General features: G+C 53.2%; 2 protein-coding genes across 2 annotated transcripts; one reads left to right on the plus strand and one right to left on the minus strand.

Moving 5' to 3' along the window:
• Nucleotides 1–2219: 2219 nt before the first annotated feature.
• Nucleotides 2220–7936, plus strand: LOC124519894 (coiled-coil domain-containing protein 74B-like). The gene is made up of 8 exons (XM_047090365.1): nt 2220–2477; nt 3683–3724; nt 4824–4888; nt 5881–6038; nt 6868–7045; nt 7120–7202; nt 7284–7355; nt 7509–7936. Exons 1-8 carry the CDS (start codon nt 2228–2230, stop codon nt 7645–7647), a joined length of 987 nt encoding a protein of 328 aa, XP_046946321.1. The 5' UTR covers nt 2220–2227; the 3' UTR covers nt 7648–7936.
• Nucleotides 7937–8654: 718 nt separating this feature from the next.
• LOC124519788 (mediator of RNA polymerase II transcription subunit 15) lies at nt 8655–20365 on the minus strand. Its single transcript, XM_047090205.1, has 10 exons — nt 20345–20365; nt 13566–13744; nt 13341–13468; nt 12990–13124; nt 12833–12896; nt 11889–11955; nt 11206–11366; nt 10941–11107; nt 10379–10477; nt 8655–9693 (listed from the first exon to the last, which is right to left on the minus strand). Exons 1-10 carry the CDS (start codon nt 20363–20365, stop codon nt 9557–9559), a joined length of 1158 nt encoding a protein of 385 aa, XP_046946161.1. The 3' UTR covers nt 8655–9556.
• Nucleotides 20366–23512: the final 3147 nt, after the last annotated feature.

Genomic DNA, 23512 nt, shown 5'->3' on the forward strand with positions numbered 1-23512 from the left:
ACACTTCTTAAATTAGTTCTGAGATGGGCAATTCTTTCGCTTGTATCCCATTTTTACACAGGCCCCCACTGATGTGGTGGAAAGGTGTGGAGAGAGGGGAAGGCTAGAAGCAGCTAGAGTTAGGTATTTCTTTTCCTCCAGGTCTGTTAGGCTCTATTAAAATCCCAGCCGGTTTGGCATTTGGGGCTGTCTTAGTTTGTTTTGAGGGAAATCCCTGAAGAACAGAAAGCTCTGGGCAATACTTCAAAATGGCTGCTTCACCCTCTTCCTGTTGGGACCACAAGGGGATTTTTTCCATCTTTCTTCCTCATGAGAATCTGGTAGGGCTCCTGGAGGTTAAACTCACAAAGGTGCGGGGCCCCTTAAGATCGGACCTCTGCCCCCTGAACTCTTTAACCCTTGTCTACACTGGCCACACCAGCAATTCATCCATTACAGTTTAGCTTTTCCTCCCCTGGTAGTGGTTCAGACAGAGACTGATGCTCCAGTGGGTTGTGATTCTCTGTCTCTCCAATTTGGGGGCAGCCGTTTGTCCTGTGATCTCAGTTCTCTGAGGGATCTAAGAAGAGTTCATTGATTTTTCAGCTTGTCAGCGACTTTCTCTTTTGTGCGGATGGCAGTGATGATTGCCAAGGCTGGACCAGGAAACCAGAAATCCAGGTACATTTGTAGTTGTAGGATTTCCTTTTTTTTTCCCCTTCATTTTTAACGCTTTATCAATCATTTAAAATTTTTTCTATGATTCCACTCACTATGGCCATCTTTTTCTGTAGGTTTTAATCATATTCATTATAAAATACTTTTCTGTAACTTTTCTTATCTAGTATTATTTGCAGATCTATTTCCATTGACTGAATCTGGATTTTTTTTCTCGTGACTCAGTCACATTTGTCTGTTTCTTGGCATGTCTGGTATTTTTTATTGTATATCAGACATCATGGATGACAGGACACAGAGACTCTGGGTTCTGTTATAATTCTCTGAAGAGTGTTGAGTTTTGTTCTCCAGGGGGTTGAATTATTGGAACGTCACCAAAACCTTGTCGAGGCTGGGCTTTTAAGTTTTATGAGGGTGGGTATTTTCTGATTTTGCCCTTAGTTCTAAGGCAAATCTCTTATTTCTAGAACATAGTCTTTATTACCAAGGTGTGATCCTTTTGGGGGTTAAAAGAAAAACTGAGGCGTTTACCAAGCTCCTCTGTCAGACTCCAAATTCTGTCTCCCCTGGAGCTAGCAGCAAATGAATCTCTTCTCAGCTTTTGGCCTTCCAGCTCTTTCTCTTTCCCTGGAATCCCTGGAATTCTGTGGGCAGTTCAGGCCAGCCACAGATTTGAAGTTTATTGCTTTCAACTCCTCACTTGCAGAGGCTCCAAACTTCACTGTGTTGCCCCCTCAGTTTCCAGCTGCACTGTCCTTCCCAAACTCCATCCTCTGCCTTCTGCAGCCAATAGGACTGTGGCTTCCTGTTTGAGGTCTGGCTGACCAGAAGAGAGAGCTCAGGGAAAAAGCAGCTCTTCTTTTTAAAAATAGTTTTATTTATTTATTTTGAGAGAAAGAGAGCATGCAAGCGGAGGAGGAGCAGAGAGAGAGGAGAGAGGGAGAGAGAGAGAGAGACAGACAGGGAGAGAGAGAGACCCAATCAGGCTCCTTGCTCTCAGCGCAGAGCTTGACACGGGTCTCCATCTCACAGTTGTGACTTGAGCCAGACTCAAGAGTTGGGTACTTAACCAACTGAACCACCCAGGCGCCCCAAGCAGCTCTTCTTTCAAGAGCTGCCTTCGTCCACTTTGCTTTTTGTTCTTCTCCGTTGTTTCCAGGTGGCTGTTTCATATATTCTGTCCACATTTCATAAAGCAGAAAGTCCTCTACCTTTGGATTTTTGAATATGTAGTCCATATCATCTATTCCAGAAGCGAACTATTAAAATAAACAAGCATAGACAATTGGACAGTAAGACCTATGTAAAGGCGGACGATTATCTGACCTTAATTCGGCGGATGCCTTTCAAAGTCAGGGTGTACGAGCTCAGGCAAACTTGACGCAGGCCCCACCCCCACCAGCAGCGTGGTCTCTCGGGCATCACAGACGACGCCCCGCCGCACGCCCCGCCCCCCTCGCCCGCTCGCGCCCGTTTCCATGGCGACGCGGCACCAGGCCGGGGCAGTCGAGCCACCAAGTGGGAGTGCAGCGACGGCAGAGGCGGCGGCAGAGGCGGCGGCAGCGGCGACATGAGGGCGGGGGTGGCGGCGGCCGGGCAGCAGCCCCCCAGCTCGGGGATCCCGGGCTCCCGGGGCACGTCGCGCCTGCGCCCGCCCGCCATCCTCCAGCCCGCGCAGCACAGCACGCAGGTTGGGCTCATCGAGGCGCAGAAGCGGGTCGTGCACCTGGAGAAGAGCCTGCAGTTCCTGCAGCAGCAGCACTCGGAGACACTGGTCAAGCTCCACGAGGAGATCGAGCACCTCAAGCGGGAGAACAAGGGTGAGTCCGGGCGCCGCGGCCGCGAGTGAGGCGTCTTCCGCGGCTGGGGCCCGAGGGAGAGGCAGACCTGCCGCTCCCGGGTGCCTCCAGTACCGAAACACTCGTGGACTCTAGAACACGAGGTTTAGAAACCCTTAAACAGGGTATAAGGAGGACACAGGGCAGCAAGCCCCACCCCGGGTCCTGCTACGTGGGTCTCGGACTCCCTGCCCCCTCCGCACCCCCTGCCCCCTCCGCACCCCCGGGCCCCAAACCTGGGTCTTCGTGGGCCGGGTCGACGGGGCCGCCCCACCATCTGGTGGGGTGGTCTGGCTGTGCAGCGTTTCCCACAGTAAGCCGGGTCGCAGTCTCCTCTCTAGGCAAGTCGGGCCCGCCTGTTCTAAAAAAACTTTTATGGAAGTAAAAAGTGCGAGTGTACAGCTCAGTGATTTTCACAAACTAAACACAGATCGAGAGCCGACTTGCCATTCCCATCCAGCCCCTCCTTGGACACCTCCCCCTGCCCCCGCGTCTCCTCAGGGCAGGTCCTTCCTAACTTTGCCCCGCTGGTGGCTCCTCACCGCCATGGGCCAGGCCTGAAGCAGAACTTAAGGCCTATCACGGCGGGACACTGCTGTCCTCTCTCTTCTCCCTTATGCTGTAGTTGGAACTCCTCCCCCCACATTCTTAGCCCTGTCTCAGTTTCTCCCCACCTTTCTCCTGTTGCCTTTACCTGAAGGGCTATTAGATCAAGGGATCACCATGATGTCAGGACTCCCTCCTCCTGACATAAGGAGTCTTGAGTCTCACCCCTGCCCCTCCCTGATGCCCAGGCTGGATGTGGCCAGCCCACGTTCTGGGTGTCGCTTGATCATTGCTCTGACCACATTTGCTCATCCATGACTAGGGGCTCCTGGAGGACTGGGTCATCCTGACTCACTCACCTCTGTTCCCCTGGAGCTTGGGGCTCCACCTAGCAGAGGGTGCCCTATAGATGTCATGGGCAGAGGAATGGACTCCTGGCGAGGCTCTCACCCAAGGGCTCTGGCTCAGGGAACGGCTAGAGGCATTGCTGGCCCTAAGACACCCAGGGTAAAGGCTTGGCCCATGGGGCAGTGTGTGAGGTCTCTCAGGGGTTCAGCGGGGAGTGCACAGGGCAAGCCAAAACCTCTCCTCCCAAAATGGCTGCAGTTTCAAAAATGACCAGAGCACATGCTTGCTTTCAGATCTCCATTACAAGCTAATAATGAATCAGAAGCCAAAGGAAGGTAAGACTGAGGCCCTTGGGTGCCTGATGGGAAATTACTTCTGTCAGGAATAGCCCCTCCAGAGTGCTTGTGTCTACCCAGCCAGCTGCACTGGCCCATGTACTATCCCAGTGGGGAGGAATCCTGGGGGACCTGGACAGACACCACTGCCCCCCACCCCCCGCCATGGTGTGGGTGACTGTGCACCCAAGCACAGCAGGTGGGGCTCTCGGGGATCCCAAGGCCTGAAGTCTGCAGTAAGGAAGCAGGGAGAGCAGCTTGGGGTGGGGCTGCCGAGACCCCACCCCTGCCACCACCGCCCCGCCCCCGGGCCCCCAGCCTTGCTGCTCTGCTGGATTCTTTTACTTGGGTTGCTGCTATGGCAGCCCCCAGCCCTGTGCCTCTGGCACAGACGGCTCTGGGCACAGTCCTTCTGGGGATCCTCCCTGCCATGTCTGCTGTGAGCAAGTGTAGAGACAGAGAGACCTGCAGTCACTTGTCGAAGGCCCTTCCTCATCGTGACAGCCCCTTTCTCTTTGCCTGTCCTCCAGCCCAGCCCAGGGAGACTCGGGCTGTGTTGGGCCTGTTCCCCCCACATACCTTTGGGGCCAAGTCTGACATCAAGAGGTGGTCTGAGAGGTGTTAGCCTGGTATGCCCCAGTCTGGGGATGTCCCGGGGCTCCCTTCCTAGGGGACATGGAATATGGGAACAGTGGTGGTGGGCCCTCCTCGAGCGGAGCAGAGCAGTTCCAGTGAGCTATCCTGGGCAAGTGGCAGGGCCTGTTAATGGTCCCAGTCCTGCAGGGTCGGGGTCCCCAGTGGGATATCAGAAGAGGCCATCCTCCCATTCAGGGCCTGCTTCTTCGGGCCCAAGCCCGCTGCTTTCTGGATGGCCCTTCCAGAAATCACCTTCCCCTTGGCCTTGGTTCTGCCTCACCAGAGCGGGGGGGAGGGCTCTGCACAAACACAAACACAAACACAAACACACAGGCCTGCAGGGCCAGGAGGAAGGCACGGGTGGCCTGGCCCCTCCCAACAGCGGGGCACAGAAGTGTCCGGGAAAGCTGGGACCAAGGTGGTGCTGCCACCATCTCAGACTAACCGTGTGCATTTCCCACAGGCAGCACTTCCAATTCCAGCTTTCAGTCCATCAAGTCCGTCTCAAATTCGACCTTGTCAGTTGGCATGCCAGCACCCTCTGTGAACTCAGGGTCAGGGGAGGGGCACATGCCCCACTGGGGCCCTGGGCCCCGATGGCCAGTGTGGGGTGCTGACCAGATTGCACCTTTGCCAAGCTCTGTGGACTTAAGGGTTAAGGAGTAGCTGAAGGGAGCCAGAGAGGGTGGCCGCCAGCTGACACCAGCAGGAAGGAGCCGAGGCGGGGTGTGACAGGACCATGAGTTGGCCAGAGGGAGACTACGAAAGCGAAAGCGGGGTTGGCTACAAAGGAAGTGAACGTCAGATCAACGTGGGGCACAAGGTCCTGTGGCAGGCACACCCTGCCTGCATACAAAGAGAGGAGCCCCTGAGCCTTCCTAAGTGGTCTTCCAAGGGCAGCCTGGCAGAAGCCCTGCTTGTCGTGTTTCCTGCAAGCAGGTGGATACAGGTGGGACAGCCCTGCCTAGCGTTCTGGGCTTGTGGTGTCCTCTGCAGAGTGAGGGGAGCTAATAGCCCCTTCTCTGCACTCGGCCTCCGTGAGAGGCCAGGCATCCTCCCCGGGAGTGGCCCTTGCCCCTTCCATGCAGGGCCTAGGCGGGCCGTGGGCCTTGTCCGTGGAAAGGAAGTCTGTGCAGGCCGGGTCCCAGAACTCTCATACAGTTTCATTTTGCCCCAAATGGGGTGCTGCTTCAGAGTCAGGGAACAGCTGCGGGGCCACCCTGACCCCTGGACTTCCCCGAGGCATGGGAGACTGACCCAGTACAAGTAGGGGGAGGCCAGCTTCTACAGCAGCAGTAGTTTTAGGGCGTTCAGCAGGCACCACCCACAGACCCCCTTTTTGGGTCACCTGGCAGCCCCCCCAATGGGGACTCTGTTACCATCTCTCCTTTACAAGGAGGAAACCGAGGCAGAGGGCAGGCGCTCCTTGGGCACTCACAGCCAATCCTGGAGGACGTGGGCCCTGGCTCTTGATGCCCACCCACAGTGACTGCCCTGTCTGGGTCTGATCTACAGCCAACTCTCAAGGAAAGGCCAGGCCCCGGCCCAGCTTCTCCAAGAAGCAAGACTCAAAAACTGACATTCCTCCGAAGACGGACCTGGAAGAGAAGACCCCAGCTGCTGCCCTGTTTCACAACAGCAAGCAGGACAAAGCCCCAGGGGTGCAGGGGCAGGCCAAGTAAGGGCTCACCTGTACCCTGTGGGCCCAGCGTTGCATTTCGTAGGTTCACATTCTGGAACCAGCCAGCTGCCTTGCCCTTCCAAATGGGTCAGTCTCCAGGGTGAAAGCAGACTCACTCCAGGCAGGCCCATCTGGCGGGCAATGCCCTGTGCTGACCTGAGCCCACACGAGGGTGCCAACAGCAGCCCAGAAACTAATTTCTCACAGAAATGAAACAAAGTAACGTGGCCTTCACATTAGTGTGCTTTTCACCAAGACAACAAGCAAAAGAACAACAGTAAGTTGGGTTCCTGGGCTCACCCTGGGAAATGTGCTTGGCCTCCGCAAGGCACAGAGCCAGCAGGCCAGAGCAAGACCAGGGTTGACACCTGTTCCTGGGACTTCCTGGAAAGCAGCAGTGAACCTGGACTTTGCATCCGAAGAGACCCTGTTGTCCCCTGGGTAGTTCAGCCAGCAGGACGGGGTCCTGCTTCTCTGCACGGTCCTTACTTAGAGTCCCTCTCAACCAGCCCCACAGGTGTGGGGTCAGGACTGAGGGCAGTCACACAGCTTGAACCACATCTGACCCTCAGTGCACCTTGAGGGGAGAGGAAGGGATACGCCCAGGTCACAGCTGGCACCACAGATGGCCCCCCCACCCCCGCCACCTGGTGTCTGGAGCACCCTGGCCAGCAGAAGGGAACCAGACCCCGACGAGGCTGTGTAGACACACCCTTCTTCCCCACACCAGCCGCACACTGGTGTGGATGCCGCCCTCAAGAGAGGTGGTGGGTGGTTAGACCAATCCTGGCAGGCTAGCTCTGGGCTGCTGTAGTGCCTGTTCCAGAGATGAAGAAGTGGAGACGTCCAGTGCAGCAGCCCCCTGGGTGGCAGGCAGCCAGCACAAGGGCGAGCAGCCCCCCGTGATGAATCTGCCCCTGCACCTGCGCAAGCCCACCACGCTTCAGCAATGCGAAGCGGTCATCCGCCAGCTGTGGAACGCCCACCTCCTGCAGGCCCAAGAGGTGAGGCTCAGGCAGCGGGGACCCCGGTGCCTCCGCAGACCCCGCCCACTGCCCCTCTTCTCCCTGCCTTCCAGCTGCAGCACCTCAAGGCCCTCCTGGAAGGGAACCTGAGGAGGCCCAAGGCTGCATCCGAGGAGGCCGGCCCCAGCTCTCCCAAGTGAGTGATTCGGCGTGGCCCCCACCGCATCCCAGTGAGGTCTGCTCTTTTGGGGCTCACTGCCGACTCCTCTTTCACCAGGGACCAGGAGGCCCTTCACCAGGGAGCCATGCAGCTCCCCAAGGTCCCCACCAAGGGCATCCCCAAGAAATGGTGAGTCCCACCGGCAGGGGGAGGGCGGGGTGGCCTGAGCCCGGTACATAAGGGGCAGGGACAGCTCAGTGCCTTGCCTGGGGCCCTGCTGCCAGCCAAGTCTCCGCTCCTGCTCCCGGGGGCACCTGTAGTGACCTCCCTCTGCCCTCCCAGCCTGATTCTGAGCCCTATGCCCGTGGCAGAGCGCCCCATCCTGCCCGCGCTGAAGCAGACCTTGAAGAGTAACTTTGCTGAGCGGCAGAAAAGGCTGCAGGTGGTGCGGCGCCGGCGGCTGCACCGCTCTGTCCTTTGAGGCGGGCGGCACGTGTCGGCGTCTGCTTGCCAGGTCAGGGCCAGGCCAATGCCCTACAGCTGGAGACGCTAACCCTCTCTAGATAGCACTTCAAAAGAATTCGAACACGTTTAGGCCGTGCGAAATTCCAGATAAGCAAAGTTCATGGCAGATAAAGTACTCGGTTGCTCTCAGAACCGAGACACTATTTTCTTGCTCGGTATTTTGCTATTCTGCATTTACACAAAAACACATTAAATAAGTATTACCCTACCTGTTGAAGACTGGAAATAAAGCTCGTTTCTCCACTTGTGAACCTCATCCCTCACCGCTATCTGACATGGCTGCCCTGCCCTGTGCCCCCAGCTCTGCTCCCTGCGGTGGGAGGGGCCCACTGGGGCAGTCACCAGGACTTGTCCAGGGCCTGGTGGGTGCCCTGCGCCACGGGCAGGCACAGCATGCACCCTTCTTTGAGCGCAGGGGGTTTCCTGGCCCTTGGCTGGGCTGGGACCGCCTTCCAGGCACAAGGGCAAGTCCCGTCCCCCCTGCCACAGCGCCGTCCAGCCTCCACACTGACAATCCCAGCTAACGAGCCATCCTACCGAGCTGCCTTCTGCTGTGGAGGGCCACGGCCATGGGAGAATGGTCCTCTCCAGGGCGCTAGGGTCCCACCCTGAGATTCCCACCCAAGAGCCTCACCACCCCTTTACTCACCAGAACCGGAGCTTCCTATGTCTCATGGGTGTGGTCAGTTTAGTGTCGACCCTCCCCTGGCAGGACAGGGCTACTGGCCCCACTGGCCATTTCCTCAGTGCTGATCTCTGCCTCTTCTTTGGGCAGCAGGAGCTTTGCCAGAAACCTCGGGGTAAACCAGGATGAGGCACTGATACTGTCAAAAAAGGGTGAACTAAGGTCTGGGCATCCACGGCCATCTCCAAGGTGAGGAATCTGGCTCGGCCCTGAAAGCATACCTCACTGGATGGTGGTCCCAGACTTGTGGGAGGGGACACAGTGACAAACTCATGACAAACACAGGAATAATAAATTTATTATAAGAACCACAGATGACACGGTAGTGCACATACAAAAGGGGAAGCTTCTCATGGCCAGAGGGCTGATGCCCTGTCAGGGAGCTTTCACTCTCTGGAGCAGCTCTGATGACGCCAGGTCCTGAGGATGCTGCCCTGACCCAAGAACAGGCCCAAGTGCCCAGTGAGTGGGCACGGTGCCAGGTACAGGATCCACTCAGGTGTCCCTGCTCCCCAGGCACCCCCACAGTGCTGAGCAGACCCCCACGGCTTAAAGGGAGAATGCCATGAGGTATGAGTCCCAGGTGATGGCAGGGGATTCGCAACTGCCTGCTGGCCGACTTTCCTTCTGAGGCGCAGCCAGCGGCCCTTGGATCCAGGAGCTTCCCAGTGGCGTGCCCCCCACGGCAATGGTGGAAGGGTCTGAACCCAAAACCGTGACCAGAGAATTCTGTGTGTGTTTTCAGGGTTTCCTATGCTCTCCATGTTCCCCTACAGAAACAAAAAGTTTTCTGGCACACACACAAGAGGCTCTAACGAGACCTGGAGTTCTCCCCCAGGCTGCTGAGGAAGGACATGGGCCCTGGAGAAGCCAAGGGGACAGCAGCCCAAGGAGGAGCACACAGGGCTGAGGCATGTCCGACTCCCGGGGGGGAGTGGAGGTGGGGGGAGTCCCAACCCCACCACGAAGCAGCCAGCTCCACGGCCACCTGCCCGAGTCACGTACAAGTATGGGAAAATGTTTGGCAGGTCCCCAAGGCAGAAGATAAAAGCAGGAAAGCTAATCTAAGCCCAGGTTCTCTAAGGGAGCCAACACCTAGAAACGTCCAACGTGAGGTGCATGTCCGCTGTGGCCCTGACAAGGTTGCCGGCTATCCCCGTGGTCCCCAGTGGGTGGGTGGCTAGGCGGCGGAGAGGCAGGCCTGGTGGATGCTCTGCGCCCAGGTGTTGAGCAGGGCTGTGACCGAGTGCTTGTCCGGGAGCTGCAGCAGCCTCGAGGTCATGCACCGGTGCACTGACTGCAGGAAGGGGTTGGCGTCTGCAACAGAGCAATGGGCCATGAGTGCCGCTGTGACCTCCGCCGGGACAGCCAGTGCTGGGCCTGACCCTGGGCTGCACAAGCAACTCTTTATGAAAGGCCGCCCCACAGACACAGGGCTGGCGTCTGGGGCATCAAAGCCAGTCAACATGACCAGGATGCCATCTCCCGCACACAGTGGGGCGGCCAACACGGTCCCCTCCCAGGCCCATGCGTCAGTGGAGAACTGGAATGTGAACAGGTCTGGAGCCCAGGGCTTTCTCTCAGGGTCAGCCTTGGGATCCCAGCGCTATGCACCAGCTCTGCACTGCAGGGGGACTGGCCACCATCAACAGGGGTCTCTCCGGGCCTCTGGTTTGAAGCCATGTCACCCAGGTGGGTCTCCATAAACCCAAGCTCCTTCTGTACTCCCGTAACAGCCTTGCAGAGGCCCACAAAGGCGGTTGGAGCTGCTCGCCTCTCTCTCACTACAGGTGACCGCCCTGCAGGCACAGGATGGACCCCTTTCTTCCCAAGTGACTTCTGGGCAACCCACTCCTGCCCACAAAGGGGCAGCAGAGAAAGGGGAGGAGGGGCCTCAGCTGCGGGGCACAGAGCAAATCTCGGTTGCCCTGAGCTGATGCCCCCTACCAGGGTCCCTAGACGGCAGCCGTGAGGCCTCCCCAAGGCTGTCCTCTTGGCTCACCGTACTGCCACTGCCTGTCAATCCACAGTGGGCTCTGGGCGGGGTAGTCGGCAGGCACACTGAGCTCCAGCGGCGGCACGCTTGGGAGATCCTTGTCATCTGCAACACATGTGTCTATGCCTGTGACCTGGCCCAGGCTGCCCTGCCTCATAGCCCTGCTCTAAACAGGGCTCTTCATATCCCAAAAGGTTCTGGTGAGGCTTGCTGCAGTCTGGAGGTCACTCTGATTCCCACTTCCACATCTCCCTAAGGCCTCAGGCAAGCACAGCCATATCTGGTTGGGAGGGAGGGGCTTCCCTGGCAGGCCGGTGAGAGGTAAGAGTCTGTGGGCTCAGGGCTCTGCCCTCAGAGCACCTCCTGGGCCAGGTATGTGTGAGGATCCAGGAGGACACAGGGATGGTGGGCTTCAGGGTGTGGTGTGAGCATGCCTGTTTGTGGGAGGCCAAGTGCCTGTCCACATGGATCATGCGGGCCTGTGCTGGGCCTGCTCTAGGGCCTTGGGCTGTAGTTCAGGACTCACTCTCCCATAGCACCAGCCCCGCCCGCCCTCCCCTGTACGCACCCAACTTGCATATCAGGTGGACGGTGCCGTTGTTACTGCAGTGAGATGGGTCCAAGTTCACCAAGAACTTAGGGTCTAATCTGGCCACCTCCCCCTGGAGCACGTTAGGAATGCTCTGCCGTTCATCGTCTTCAAACCTACGCTTCCGAGTGCATACCACCGGGGCCCTGGAAGAGACCACCATGGTCACCACACCACACTAGGCTGTGGCCCGTGGCCCACGGCCCACCACCCACTGCGAGGCTGAACCCTGGACTGTACGTACGTAATGGGTGGGCCGTGGATGGCCGTCATGGCTGGCACGAAGGTACGGTACAGGGAATGGTTGAAGACAGGTGAGCGGATATTGGCCAGGACGGCATCCAGGAGTGGCTGGCACAGGTACTGCTGCTTGGTTGGCGGCACCGGGGGTGGTGGGGGCGTGGGCTGTGACAGGATGGGCAGTGGGGACGTCAGCAGCCCACTCTTGGGGAGGCTTTCCAGACCCTGAAGTCCTTATCCTTCACAGCCAGACTTCTGTGGCTTCCCCACAACCTCTGCCCCCCTGGAGACAAATACGGCTGATCCTGGATACATTCTCCTGCCTTCTGCAGCCTTGACCTTCCCCAGAGTTCCCTTCCCCCAGGGCTTGGACTGGGGCTGGGCAGGGCTGGCTGGAGGCCTGATGGTGGAGATGGGCATACAAGAAAGCCCATGCACCTGGGGGCTGCAGAAAGCACCCCAGGACCACAGCCACAGGGTGACTTCTCCCATGTTCCCACGTATACTCTCCTTCCGCACAGCAGACCTGACCTGGCAAAAGACTCCTGGGCAAGGTCCCCAGGCTGAGCAGCATGGCCCCTCTGCCCACTCCTGACTGTGAAGGCTTCTCTCAGCTTGTGGTTCTGAATTCTCCCCACAGATGCCTGTGGCCCTTTGAACACCACCAGGCCATGGTGCCCCACTCACCACTGCCATGTCATTCTTGAGCTTCTCCAGGGCAATCTCACACTTCTGGAGTGTTTTCAGGGGGCACCTATGGGGAGAGGGGATGTGACTGACTCTGGGTGCTCAAGGATGAGGTGTCAGCGGCTCTTGAGCACTCATCCCAACCGCTCCCTGCCTAGCTTGTCCTGGTGTGCATGGAACCAGCCTTGGCCACCAGAACCCTCCACAGGAGCCCCAATCATTGAACTATTCCTAGACCCAGAGTATAAGGCAAGATGCTCCCACGTCCAGGAGCTGTCCGGTCCTGCTCATCAGAAGAGGGCATAAAGGTGATGGGTCAGGGGGAGAGACAGAGGCCAGGTCCCTGCCCCAAGCCCTAGAGTCCCAAAGAGGGATTGAGCCTAGAGGCTTGAGTGCTGCCCAGCTCCAATACATCTAGTTCTGCAGTTTCTAGCATTTTGCATGGTAAATAGAACAGAGAAGATCTTCTAGAAGGGAGCATAGCCAAACTGATGCAGAAATAGGGACAGAACCCAAAGGCCAGTCCATGTGCACAGTTCTGCAGAGCTGGCCCGTCTCTGGCGTTCAGAGCAGCACAGCTGGCAGGTGGCGGCAGGGCACGTGTGCCATGTTGTGAACCAGGGCTCCAATGCCTTACAAGTGCTTCTCAAGGCGATGTCTTGTTTCATTTTCACAGCCAACCCGGGTGAGCCATAGTCACTCCTTTTGCAACGGAGTAAATGAGATGCAGTCATTTGCCCAACGCCACTGGGAAGTCAGGGGCAGGGCAGGGGCTGGATACTGGCAAAGACAAGGGGCCAAGGGCTTGGAGGCACCTGTGGAGGCCCGAGGCCCCTTCTTTAAACTCCGTCTCACCACCAAACGCCCGTCCAAGGCTGGGCTAACCAAGCTGCCAGACATGGGCACACCACTGTCCTGCCCCCAGGACCAGGGGCAAAACTCACCGCTTAGAGGGATCTGTCAGAATGTCCAGAAGGCTCTTCATCTTACTCAGATCCTTTTTTCTGTCTGGGACAGAGAGGGGCTACTAAGACACGTGCCAGGGGTACTTGCATCCCCCCCCGCCCCCTCCACTGCACCCCTGCCCTGGACCAGCCGCACCTTCATTCTTATCGATCTTGTTGATCATACGGCGTAGGGGCTCGATGTACTTGGACAGCTGCTTCAGCTTGTCCAGGTACTGCTGCTCCTCAGCCTGGCTGGAGCCAGCTGGGCTCATGACCGAGCTGGGATTCACTGCAGAACACAATGTGGTTAATGCGGCTTCAGCCCACAAGCCCGGACTCTCTGCAAACCCTCAAGGTGGGGGATCTAGGGCTCACCCACCCCATTACAAGCTGAGGCCTCCAGAGGGTAAGGGGGTGAATCTCAGCACCTCAACCCACAGGGCTGTGTGTGGGTTACATGATGGGCTCTGGTCCCTGGATCACACCCACCCCAGGCCTGACTTACCAGGGGTGTTTAAAGGTCCCGGGGAGGGAACACTGAAGTTCTGCGGGGTGCGTGCCGTCACTGGACTCTGGGAGGGCTGCGGTGAGGGGCTGGGCAGGAAGCTACTGGGGGAAGGGGCAGGGCCGGAGCTGCAGCAAAGCAAAAGCAGATGCATCTGTGAGCTGGGGCACAAGGTGGGGCCCGCCCTGGGAGCCAGGCAGGGAGGGCCACCCCGGCCAGGCCTACCTGACGTTGGAGTTGGGCTGCGAGCTGGGCTGGCCAGGCTGCGGGGACGGCTGGGGGGGAGGGGGCATCGACTGCGGGGTCTGCACCTGCTGGCCCGGCGATGGTGAGGACAGCATGGTGAGGCTGTTCTGGCTGACCTGGAAGTGGAGGGGGCTCAGCCTGCTCTCGCCTGCCACACACTCTCACTCCTGCTGCACCCTTGCTCCCTCCCCCCACCCCAGGCCCACAGATTCCGTCTGCACAAACAAGCCCCCTCTCCCTCTCAGCTTCACCCGCACACCTTCCTTCAGATGCCCTACCCTGTGAATACAAACATAGGTACAGCTCCCCACCCCAAGGATGGACACAAGTCCATGATCACTGAAGTGCTGGCCGAAAGGCCATGCTGGGTAGCCCTTGCTCCTTGGCAGGGAGACCATAAAGTCTACAGGCTTCTAAGCTGGGACAGGACATTCCTATGTCTCTACCTCACAGGTGTGGGAGCCAGAGAAGCTTATGGCCTTGGATGGTGCTGCCTGGCCTCCCCAGCCTGTGATTCTCTCATCTGTGTGCCTGTGAGGAATGTGCTCTGTGACAAATGGGACTGTCTTCCTACATGCTTCCATGAACCCCCTCAGCCATCAGGCCACAGTGGGAGGCTGTGTCTCAGGTTTAATGGGAGCAAAGTGGCCCCTGTGTCAGCCCTTGCCAGCACAGGTGGCCTGAGGATCCTCGGTCTGACGTTTGAGTGAGTCCCACAGAGAGCTGCCTCACCCAAGACCAATCCAAAGGCCCTGCCAGTTTCAGAGCTTCCAAGGGTTGGAGGTGGTGGCTTCTTCCACACCCTAGTCAAGCCCCTGAGCATCCCCTCAGAGCCTGCTTCCTGTAGCCCAGCCCACAACCCCCAACCCTAACTCTTGGACCATCCAGTTCTGCAGATGAAATCTGGCACTTCTCCCAGGGCACTCCAGACACTGGTGTCATCTGGGGCCACAGCTCCACGCCTCCCTCCCACACACTCCTCTGCCACAGTGCTAGGGGGACTGGGTGGGGATCACTCTGGGGGTTGCTAGTCTCTTGGTCCTTGAATCAGGGAATAAGAAAAAGCATTTAGAAGAACCCAGATCCTACCAGGAAGACAGGATGCCCGCCCTCCTTGCCTGCCCATTCTCCTGGCTGGGCAAGGGGCCCTGACCTTTCTTCTAGTATACCAGACAAAGCTCCTAGAGTCAAACATCATTCTCCTCCCACAGGGTGTATAGGCCTGAGAAGCTACATGGGACGCTGGCATGGTGGGGGACCCGGAAGCTACATTATCACACTTCTAACGCAGCTGGGTCAGAGTGGCACCAAACCCAAGCGACTGGCCCACCAGCACATCTGCAAACAGAATGAGCTGTCCCACCACTTGTGACTAGGCCCCAGGCCTGGGAGCAGAGGGACAGGAACACACAAGCTCAGGCCTCCAGCTGCTGGGCCCAGCTGCTCTGCCAAGTGAAGCAAAATGGTCCCAGGTGATTCACACTGATGTCAGCAACATCAGAAACGGGGCCTAGGGCAGCTTAGTGTGCTGAGCTGAACCAAATGCAGCAGATTTCTCCTAGGCAGGACTCGCCTTCACAGTGCTGGGATACACTGAATCCCATGGCAGGCAGCATGGCCCCTGCCCAGCGGTGGAAAACAGGCTCTAGAATCCACTCGGGTGCCAACAAACTCCCAGGACTAGGAAGGTGAACAGGCCATTTTGGAAGAGCCCAGGTAGAGAAATGGATGGTGCCAAGAGGAAGAAGGCCCTGGGCCCGGCCTGCTAGGTATGGGAACTCTCCTTGTAGTGGTTTCCTGCAAAGCCCCTGCTGTCACCTCCTCTTTTCCTCATCCGGACCTACTGCCACACACTGCCCTGCACTCCCTGAAACTGCCTCTTGCCATATGCCCTCTTCCAGCCTGTAGTTCAAACTCCCCTGGCCTCTCCTGCCCCCACCTGCCCCAGGGAGGAGCCTTAGCCTTAGCTTCTGCTCCAGCACATGTCCCTTCTAGAAGGTATATGGCTCTTGTCTTTAGTCTAAAGCTGGTGCTTCTCTGAAGGAAAATGAGGCATCTGCAGGGTGTCACGGCTGGCGCAAAACCACCGCAACGAGAAGGGCACTGCCTAGTTCACTTCCCACCTAAATGTATGAAACTATATTTAAAAAAAATTTTTTTAATGTTTACTTATTTTTGAGAGAAAGAGAGAGAGACAGAGCATGAGCGGGGAAGGGGCAGAGAGAGAGGGAGCCACAGAATCCTTAGCATGCTCCAGTCTCTGAGCTGTCAGCACAGAGCTGGACACGGGGCTCAAACCCATGAGACGTGAGATCATGACCTGAGCTGAAGTAGGACGCCCAACCGACTGAGCCACCCAGATGCCCCTGAAACTGTATTTTAAAAGGCACCTGGGCAGCTCAGTCAGTTAAATGTCTGACTTTGGCTCAGGTCATGATCTCATGGTTCATGAGGTTGAGCCCTTCAATGGTGTCTCTGCTTTTTCAGATCCTCTCTCCCTCTCTCTCTGCCCCTCCCCTGCTTGTGCTCATGCTCGCTCTTGCTCTCTCTCAAAAATAAATAAAACATTAAAAGAAAAATAGGGATGCCTGGGTAGCTCAGTCAGTTAAGCATCTGATTTGGCTCACGACATGATCTCATGGTTTGTGGGTGTGAGCCCCACATTAGGCTCTATGCTGACATCTCAGAGCTTAGAGCGGGCTTCAGATTCTGTGTCTCACTCTCTCTCTCTCTCTCTGCCCCTCCCCTGCTTGTGCTCTTTCTCTCAAAAATAAATAAACATTGCTGCAGCAACTTCTTACTCAACACGTCTCCGGAGGTGAGGGAAACAAAAGCAAAAATGAACTATTGGGACCTCATCAAAATAAAAAGCTTCTGCACAGCAAATGAAACAATCAGCAAAACTAAAAGGCAACTGACAGAATGGGAGAAGATATTTGCAAATGACATATCATTTAAAGGGTTAGTATCCAAAATCTATAAAGAACTTATAAAACTCAACACCCAAAAAACAAATAATCCAGTGAAGAAATGGGCAAAAGACATGCATAGACACTTCGCCAAAGAAGACATTCAGATGGCCAACCGACACATGAAAAAATGCTCAACATCACTCAGGGAAATACAAATCAAAACCACAACGAGACACCACCTCACACCTGTCAGAATGGCTAACATTAACAACGCAGGCAACAACAGATGTTGGTGAGGATGCAGAGAAAGAGGGTCTCTTTTTGTTTACAGCAGCACTATCAACAATAGCCAAAGTATGGAAAGAGCCCAAATGTCCATCAATGGATGAATGGATAAAGATGTGTACATATGTACACACACACACACACACACACACACACACAAATGGAGTATTACCCGGCAATCAAAAAGAATGAAATCTTGCCATTTGCAACTACGTGGATGGAACTAGAGGGTATTATGCTAAGCAAAATTAGAGAAAGACAAATATCATATAACTTCACTCATAGAGGACTTTAAGATACAAAACAGATGAACTTAAGGGAAGGGAAGCAAAAATAATATAACAGGGAGGGGGACAAATTTAAGAGACTCTTAGATGTGGAGAACAGAGGGTTACTGGAGTGGTTGTGTGAGGGGGGATGGGCTAAATGGGTAAGGGGCATTAAGGAATCTACTCCTGAAATCACTGTTGCACTATATGCTAACTAACTTGGATATAAATTAAAAAAATAAATTAAATTAAAAAAAACATTTTTCAAAAGTTGTTTGAAAAAATAAAAGGTACCCTCAGCACTCATACCATGGGGAAACAGGTCACACTTTCCCCACACCGTTTGCTTCGGGTTCCATGGAGCCACTGACTGCACACAGCTCCCCTGGGCATTACAGTCCACAAGACACAGGGAAGACAGGCCTGCCCAGGCCCGGGGCACAAGCTCAGTGCTTCTGTTTCCTCTCCTGAGCCTGCCTCTGTGTCCAGCTTCAGGCTCCCCGCATCCACACTCCAGGCTGCCACAGGAAACCCCTAGGCTCCCTATATCCAATCCAGATCTCTTTGCATCTGACAACTCCTCTGGAAAAATACCCAATTCAGTTGGCAGCATATTCCCCTTCCCAGGCCTTTAGGCCTTCCAGGTTAGCTCAAGGCTCCCAGGCCTCCTAAATCCCCCGGACACACCCAGGATGAGGGGCTATGCAAAGGCCTCCGTCAAGAAAGAAATGGCCTAGCAAGGCATCTGGGTGGCTCAGTTAGGTATCTGACTTCAGTCAGGTATGATCTCGCAGTCCATGAGTTTGAGCCCCATGTTGGGCTCTGTACTGACAGCTCAGAGCCTGGAGCCTACTTCGATTCTGTGTCTCCTTCTCTCTGCCCCTCCCCCTACTTGCGCTCTCTCTCTCTCTCTCTCTCAAAAATGAATAAATGTTAAAAAAAAATTTAAGAAAGAAAGAGAGAGAGGAAGGAAGGAAGGAAGGAAGGAAGGAAGGAAGGAAGGAAAGAAGGAAGGAAGGAAAGAAGGAAGGAAGGAAGAAAGGAAGGAAGGAAGGGAGGGAGGAAGGAAAGAAATGGCCTAGCAAGGTGGCTAATGAGATACATCTGGTCTAGCCACTGTGGCTTTATTTCCACTCCTGACTGGGGGATACCGTTGCGGTCTCATCTCTGACTCATGCCTGGGTTCTTCATTGGCTGAGAGAGAATTGCCTCAGAGGACGCTTAGCTCACTGTTCACTGACGTTTGGATTTGAAGGTTCAGTACTTACCCACCTCACCCCCTGGCCTGTTCTGCCTGCAGGTGGATATTGGTGCTGGAAGATTCACTCGTTGGCTTTGAGGGAGATTAAGACTCCTTTTCATTCAGTTGTGGGTTTGTTTGTTTTTTATTTTTAGGGGAGGGGGCAAAGGGAGAGAGAGAGAATGAGAGAGAGAGAGAGAGAGAGAGAGAGAGAGAGAGAGAATCTTAGGCAGGCTCCATGCAAAAATGGAGCCTGATGCAGGGCTCAATCCCATGACCCTGAGATCATGACCTGAGCTGAAATCAAGAGTCAAATGCTCAACCATCTGAGCCACCGAGGCATCTCAATGGTGCCTTTTTAATATAGAAAATTCAGGGCACCTGGGCGGCTCAGTTGGTTAAGTGTCTGACTCTTGCTTTTGGCTCAGGTCATGATCTCATGGTTCATGAGATCAAGCCCCATTTTGGTCTCTGCATTGAAAGGAGGGAGCCTGCTTAGGATTCTCTCTCTGTCCCTCTGTGTCCCCCTCCCCTGCTCGCTCGCTCTCTCTCTCTCAAAATAAATAAACTTAAAAATATATAGAGAAAATTATATAAGCAGTAAAACATTAAGGAGAGAATCCCCAAACACAAGTTATTAAACTGAAGTCTAGTCACAAATCACTGCTTATTCTAACCCTCATTTATTTAAAACCAGATTTGTGTCAAAGTCTTTCCAGAGACGTTTTTACAGTTCCAATCCTTCAGGCTTGGGACAACTGATGCTTCCTTCTTCTTATTGCTTATTGCTTCCTTCTGCCTGCCCAGTTTCTACAGCTCCAAAGCCAGAGAGTAGCATGCCTTGACCATGTTCTGCTTGCTCTGAGAATTCCTGTCAGCACTGGACTCCATCGTTAAAAAAAAAAAAAAAAAAAAAAAAAAAAGGAATTATATATGAAACTTCTGCAAAAATACATGCTTATTCAATATAACGTATGGTTATTAACAGAAGCTTTTAGCATAACAGAAACACCACAGACTTTGGAATCAGGCCTGGGACCAAATCCTGAGTCCATCAACATGCGATCTTCTGAATTGGAGAGCAACACCTGTCTAGATGCAATGTTCCGTTTTCCTATTCCTTGACTGTTATTAGTCTAATCTCCCTAGACTAGATCTTCTCAGTTTTAAGGGAAATACTCAGGGCACCTGAGTGGCTCAGCTGGTTGAGCGTCTGACTTCGGCTCAGGTCATAATCTCACGGTTTGTGAGTTCGAGCCCGGCGTCAGGCTCTGGGCTGACAGCTCAGAGCCTGGAGCCTGCTTCGGATTCCGTGTCTCCTCTCTCTGCCCATTCCCTGCTTGTGCTCTGTCTGTCTCTCAAAAATAAATAACTGTTAGGGAAATACTTCTAAATCCTTACAGTTCGTGTAAAACCATTCCCAGGGCTCAGCCTGGTCTTTCTGTGAAATGAAGCTAAAATCTCCCACCCAGAATCATTGTGAAGATGGGATGAGGTAGCAGACCCCACAGAAAAGGCCTATGTAGAGAAAGACACTATTGGTGCTAGTATCCTTCCCCTCACTCCCCGTGCCTTTTCATTTGTTATTGAGGAATAACGTTTATGCTGAAAGGTGCACATGGATTGGAGTGTGAATTTCCACAAACAGCACAGACCTATGCAACCAACCCGCAGGTCAAGAAATCACAGACTCCAAGGAGCTCCCAGGAACCCCTTCCCTTCCCTATTTTCATAGTTTGGGGACTAATGACATTGTCATCCATAGGAGAGAAGCTGCCCTAAGGATTTTCTCCAAAACCTTGTGTGTACCAGCAAAAACCAGCAAAGTTCTCAGAAGGTGGTAATGTACTGCCTTGTAATGGGTTTCTCCTCAGGATATCCAAGTGGACAGAGAGTTTGATGACCTCGCTATCTCAGTGAAGGTAATTCTTCCAGCACTTTGTATCAAGACTGCTGCCCACAGAGTGGAGTACAAAAGACTTGCCTCCAGTCTACACCCCGTCCCTACTGGCGTCTGTCCCTAAGTGACTGCGGTATGTGGCTTCCTCTCACATTGGCCACTTCAACTTCCATGTGGAGAGTTCTTGGCCTCATGATGCTTTATTATCACTTGAGTCTGCAGTGAGTCCCCATGTCAGCTGGGTGGTAAGTCCTGTGGAGCCTGTCTTCATGATGATTCAGACACTTGTACCCTCCTCTCCATCCCATGGCCTCTGTTAATGCAGAGCATTAATGCAGCCTTCCTTTGCTCACGCTAATTTCTGTAACATGAACTTGTGCTGTGTGCTACATGTTGAGCTGAGTATGGGGTCAAAGATCTCCAAAGTTCCTGCCTTGGTGACTTCAAGAGACCATGAAAATATAAGGTGGTGTGTGACTGGCATTCCCAAACTCAACTTGCCAGAGCGTAAACTGACACAAGGTTTTTGGAAGGTTTTATGTACCAAGAGCCTTAAAACTGCCTATGCCCTTTGATTCAATGGTCTGACTAATCTGCTCTTCAGAAATAACCAGAGATGCATAAGAATATTGATGTCCAGGGGTGCCTGAGTGGCTCAGTAGGTTCATGAGTTCGAGCCCCGCATCGGGCTCTGTGCTAAAAGCTCAGAGCCTGGAGCCTGCTTCAGATTCAGTGTCTCCCTCCCTCTCTGCTCCTCCCTCACTCGTGCTCTCTCTCTCTCTCTCTCTCTCACAAAAATAAATAAATATTTTTAAAAGTTTCACAAAAAAATATTGATGCCCAAAAATGCTCACTGAAAGGCTGTTTATAATATGAAAATTGGAAATAATCTAGATGCCCAATAACAGGGGACTGATTAACTAAGAATTGGAACTCTGCAATCATTAAAAGCCAAGCGTTCAAAAAACATTGAACACGTTAACAGTTCATGAAAAAGCACATGGTTAATGTTAAGTGAGAAAATCAGGATTGAAAAAAAATCACATGGTTTGTCTGGCAATTCCTTAAAAGGTTGAACCTGTAGTTTATCACAGACCCAGCAATTCGTGTCATAGAGAAATGAAAACATGTGTTCACAGCAGCTTTATTCATAATATCCACAAAGTACAAATGTCCACCAACTGATGAATGGGTAAATAAAATATGGTATAGGGGCACCTGGGTGGCTCAGTCAGTTGAGCAACTGCCTTTTGATTTCGGCTTAGGTCATGAGCTCACGAACCTTGGGATGGAGCCTTGCATCAGGCTCTGTGCTGTGCGTTGGTGGAGCAGAGCCTGCCTCGGAGTCTCTCTCTCCCTCTCTCCCTTGCTCTTTCTTGCTCTCAAAATGAATAAAATAAACATTAAAAAATAAAATAAAAATGGTATGCCCATACAATGGAATATTATTTGGCCATAAAAAGAAATGAAATTTGAGGTGATGATAGCATTCTAAACTTGCTTGTGGTAATGGCTGCACAACTCTGTGAATATACCAAAAGTAATTGGACATTTTATTTTATTTTTTTTTAATTTTTTTTTCAACGTTTATTTATTTTTGGGACAGAGAGAGACAGAGCATGAACGGGGGAGGGGCAGAGAGAGAGGGAGACACAGAATCGGAAACAGGCTCCAGGCTCTGAGCCATTAGCCCAGAGCCCGACGCGGGGCTCGAACTCGCGGACCGCGAGATCGTGACCTGGCTGAAGTCGGACGCTTAACCGACTGCGCCACCCAGGCGCCCCTAATTGGACATTTTAAATAGACGAATTGTAGAGTATGTGAACTGTATCTCAATAAAGCTGTTTACAAGAAACAGGAGTGAAGGATCATGCTACCACAGGAATGTATCATGTAACAGGAGGAATGTGTCATGCTACAACATGAATGAACCTTGAAAACATGATGCTGTGAAAGAAGCCATTCACAAAAGACCACACATTGTATGATTCTGTTTATAGGAAATGTCCAGAATAGGTAAATCTACCAAGACAGAAAGTAGATTAGAAGTTGCTTAGGGCTGGGGCGCCTGTGTGGCTCAGTGGATCGAACATCTGACCCTTGATTTCAGCTGATTGTGATCCCAGGGGATTGAGTCCTGTGTCCTGTGTCTCCATGCTGAGCATGGAGCCTTCTTGGGATTCTCTCACTCACTTGCTCTGCTCCTGCTCTCTGTCTCTGTCTCTCTCTCTCTCACTCTCTCTCTCTCTCTCAAATAAAATTTAAAAGAAGTTGCCTAGGGCTAGGGAGATGGGAGGGACTGGAGGTTGGCAGCAAAAGAGCATGGGTTTTTTTGGAGATGGTAAAAATGTTCTAAAATGGATTGTGATGGGGCACCTGGGTGGCTCAGTCGGTTATGCCTCCAACTCTTGATTTTGGCTCAGGTCCTGATCTCACGGTTTGTGGGTTTGAGCCGTGCTTCAGGCTCCCCGCTTACAGTGTGAAGCCTGCTTGTGATTCTCTCTCTCTCTGTCTCTCTCTCTCCACCCCTCCACCACTCATGCTCTCTCTAAATAAATAAATAAATAAATAAATAAATAAACTTAAACAAATGAGTCACCTACTCTAACTTTTCAACTGGATTGTGGTGATGGTTGCACAACTCTGTGAATATACTGCAAACCACTGGATTGTACACCAGTTTAAATGGGTGAGTTGTGGGGCACCTGGCTGGCTCAGTTGGTAGAGCATGTGATTTGATTTCAGGGTTGTGGGTTTGAGCCCCACATTGGGTGTAGAGATTACTTACAAACAAAAAACATATTTAAAAAAAAATGAGTGAATTGTATGGTATGTGGATTATATCTCAAGAAAGTTGTTACTAAACAAAAAATCATATTGTTGGATCCAATTTTGTAAAACCCATGTATAAGTATATACACAGGGGGAAAAAAAACTAAGAACACCTTGACATATTAATAATGTTTATAAGGTGTGGCTTTGGGGATGATTTTTATTTTCCTTATGTTATTCTTCATTTCCTACACTTTCTACTCTGAATATGTGTTGCTTTTAAAACCAGAAAAAATAAATAGTACTTTAAAATGTGATACAGGCTACAATTCAGTTATGTATGTGGAATGATTGGAGCCGTGAGGGTGGAGGAGGGTGCTATAGACTGAATTGGGTCCCCCTGCCAAATTCCTACGTTGAAGCCCTAACCCCCAATGCGACTGTATTTGGAAATAGGAGGCAATTAAGGTTACATGAAGTCATAAAGGTGGGACCCTGATCTGATAGGATTAGTGTCCTTGTAAGACACTTGTAAGACACTTACAAGT

The sequence above is a fragment of the Lynx rufus genome, unplaced genomic scaffold, assembly GCF_022079265.1.
Source record: "Lynx rufus isolate CCGP_SWC_20201006 ecotype Redwood Valley unplaced genomic scaffold, mLynRuf1.p SCAF_29, whole genome shotgun sequence".
Lineage (NCBI taxonomy): Eukaryota > Metazoa > Chordata > Mammalia > Carnivora > Felidae > Lynx > Lynx rufus.

Excerpts from the sequence above, each read along its gene's own strand:
- LOC124519894 (XM_047090365.1), top strand. The coding sequence starts at position 2,228 with ATGAGGGCGGGGGTGGCGGCGGCCGGGCAGCAGCCCCCCAGCTCGGGG. Across the intron at positions 2,478-3,682 it reads CCTCAAGCGGGAGAACAAGG|ATCTCCATTACAAGCTAATA; the intron begins GTGAGTCCGGGC and ends GCTTGCTTTCAG. Across the intron at positions 6,039-6,867 it reads GGGGTGCAGGGGCAGGCCAA|AGATGAAGAAGTGGAGACGT; the intron begins GTAAGGGCTCAC and ends TGCCTGTTCCAG.
- LOC124519788 (XM_047090205.1), bottom strand. The coding sequence starts at position 20,365 with ATGGAAGTTGAAGTGGCCAAT. Across the intron at positions 13,125-13,340 it reads GGGACCTTTAAACACCCCTG|TGAATCCCAGCTCGGTCATG; the intron begins GTAAGTCAGGCC and ends TGTGTTCTGCAG. Across the intron at positions 11,956-12,832 it reads CTGACAGATCCCTCTAAGCG|GTGCCCCCTGAAAACACTCC; the intron begins GTGAGTTTTGCC and ends CTCTCCCCATAG.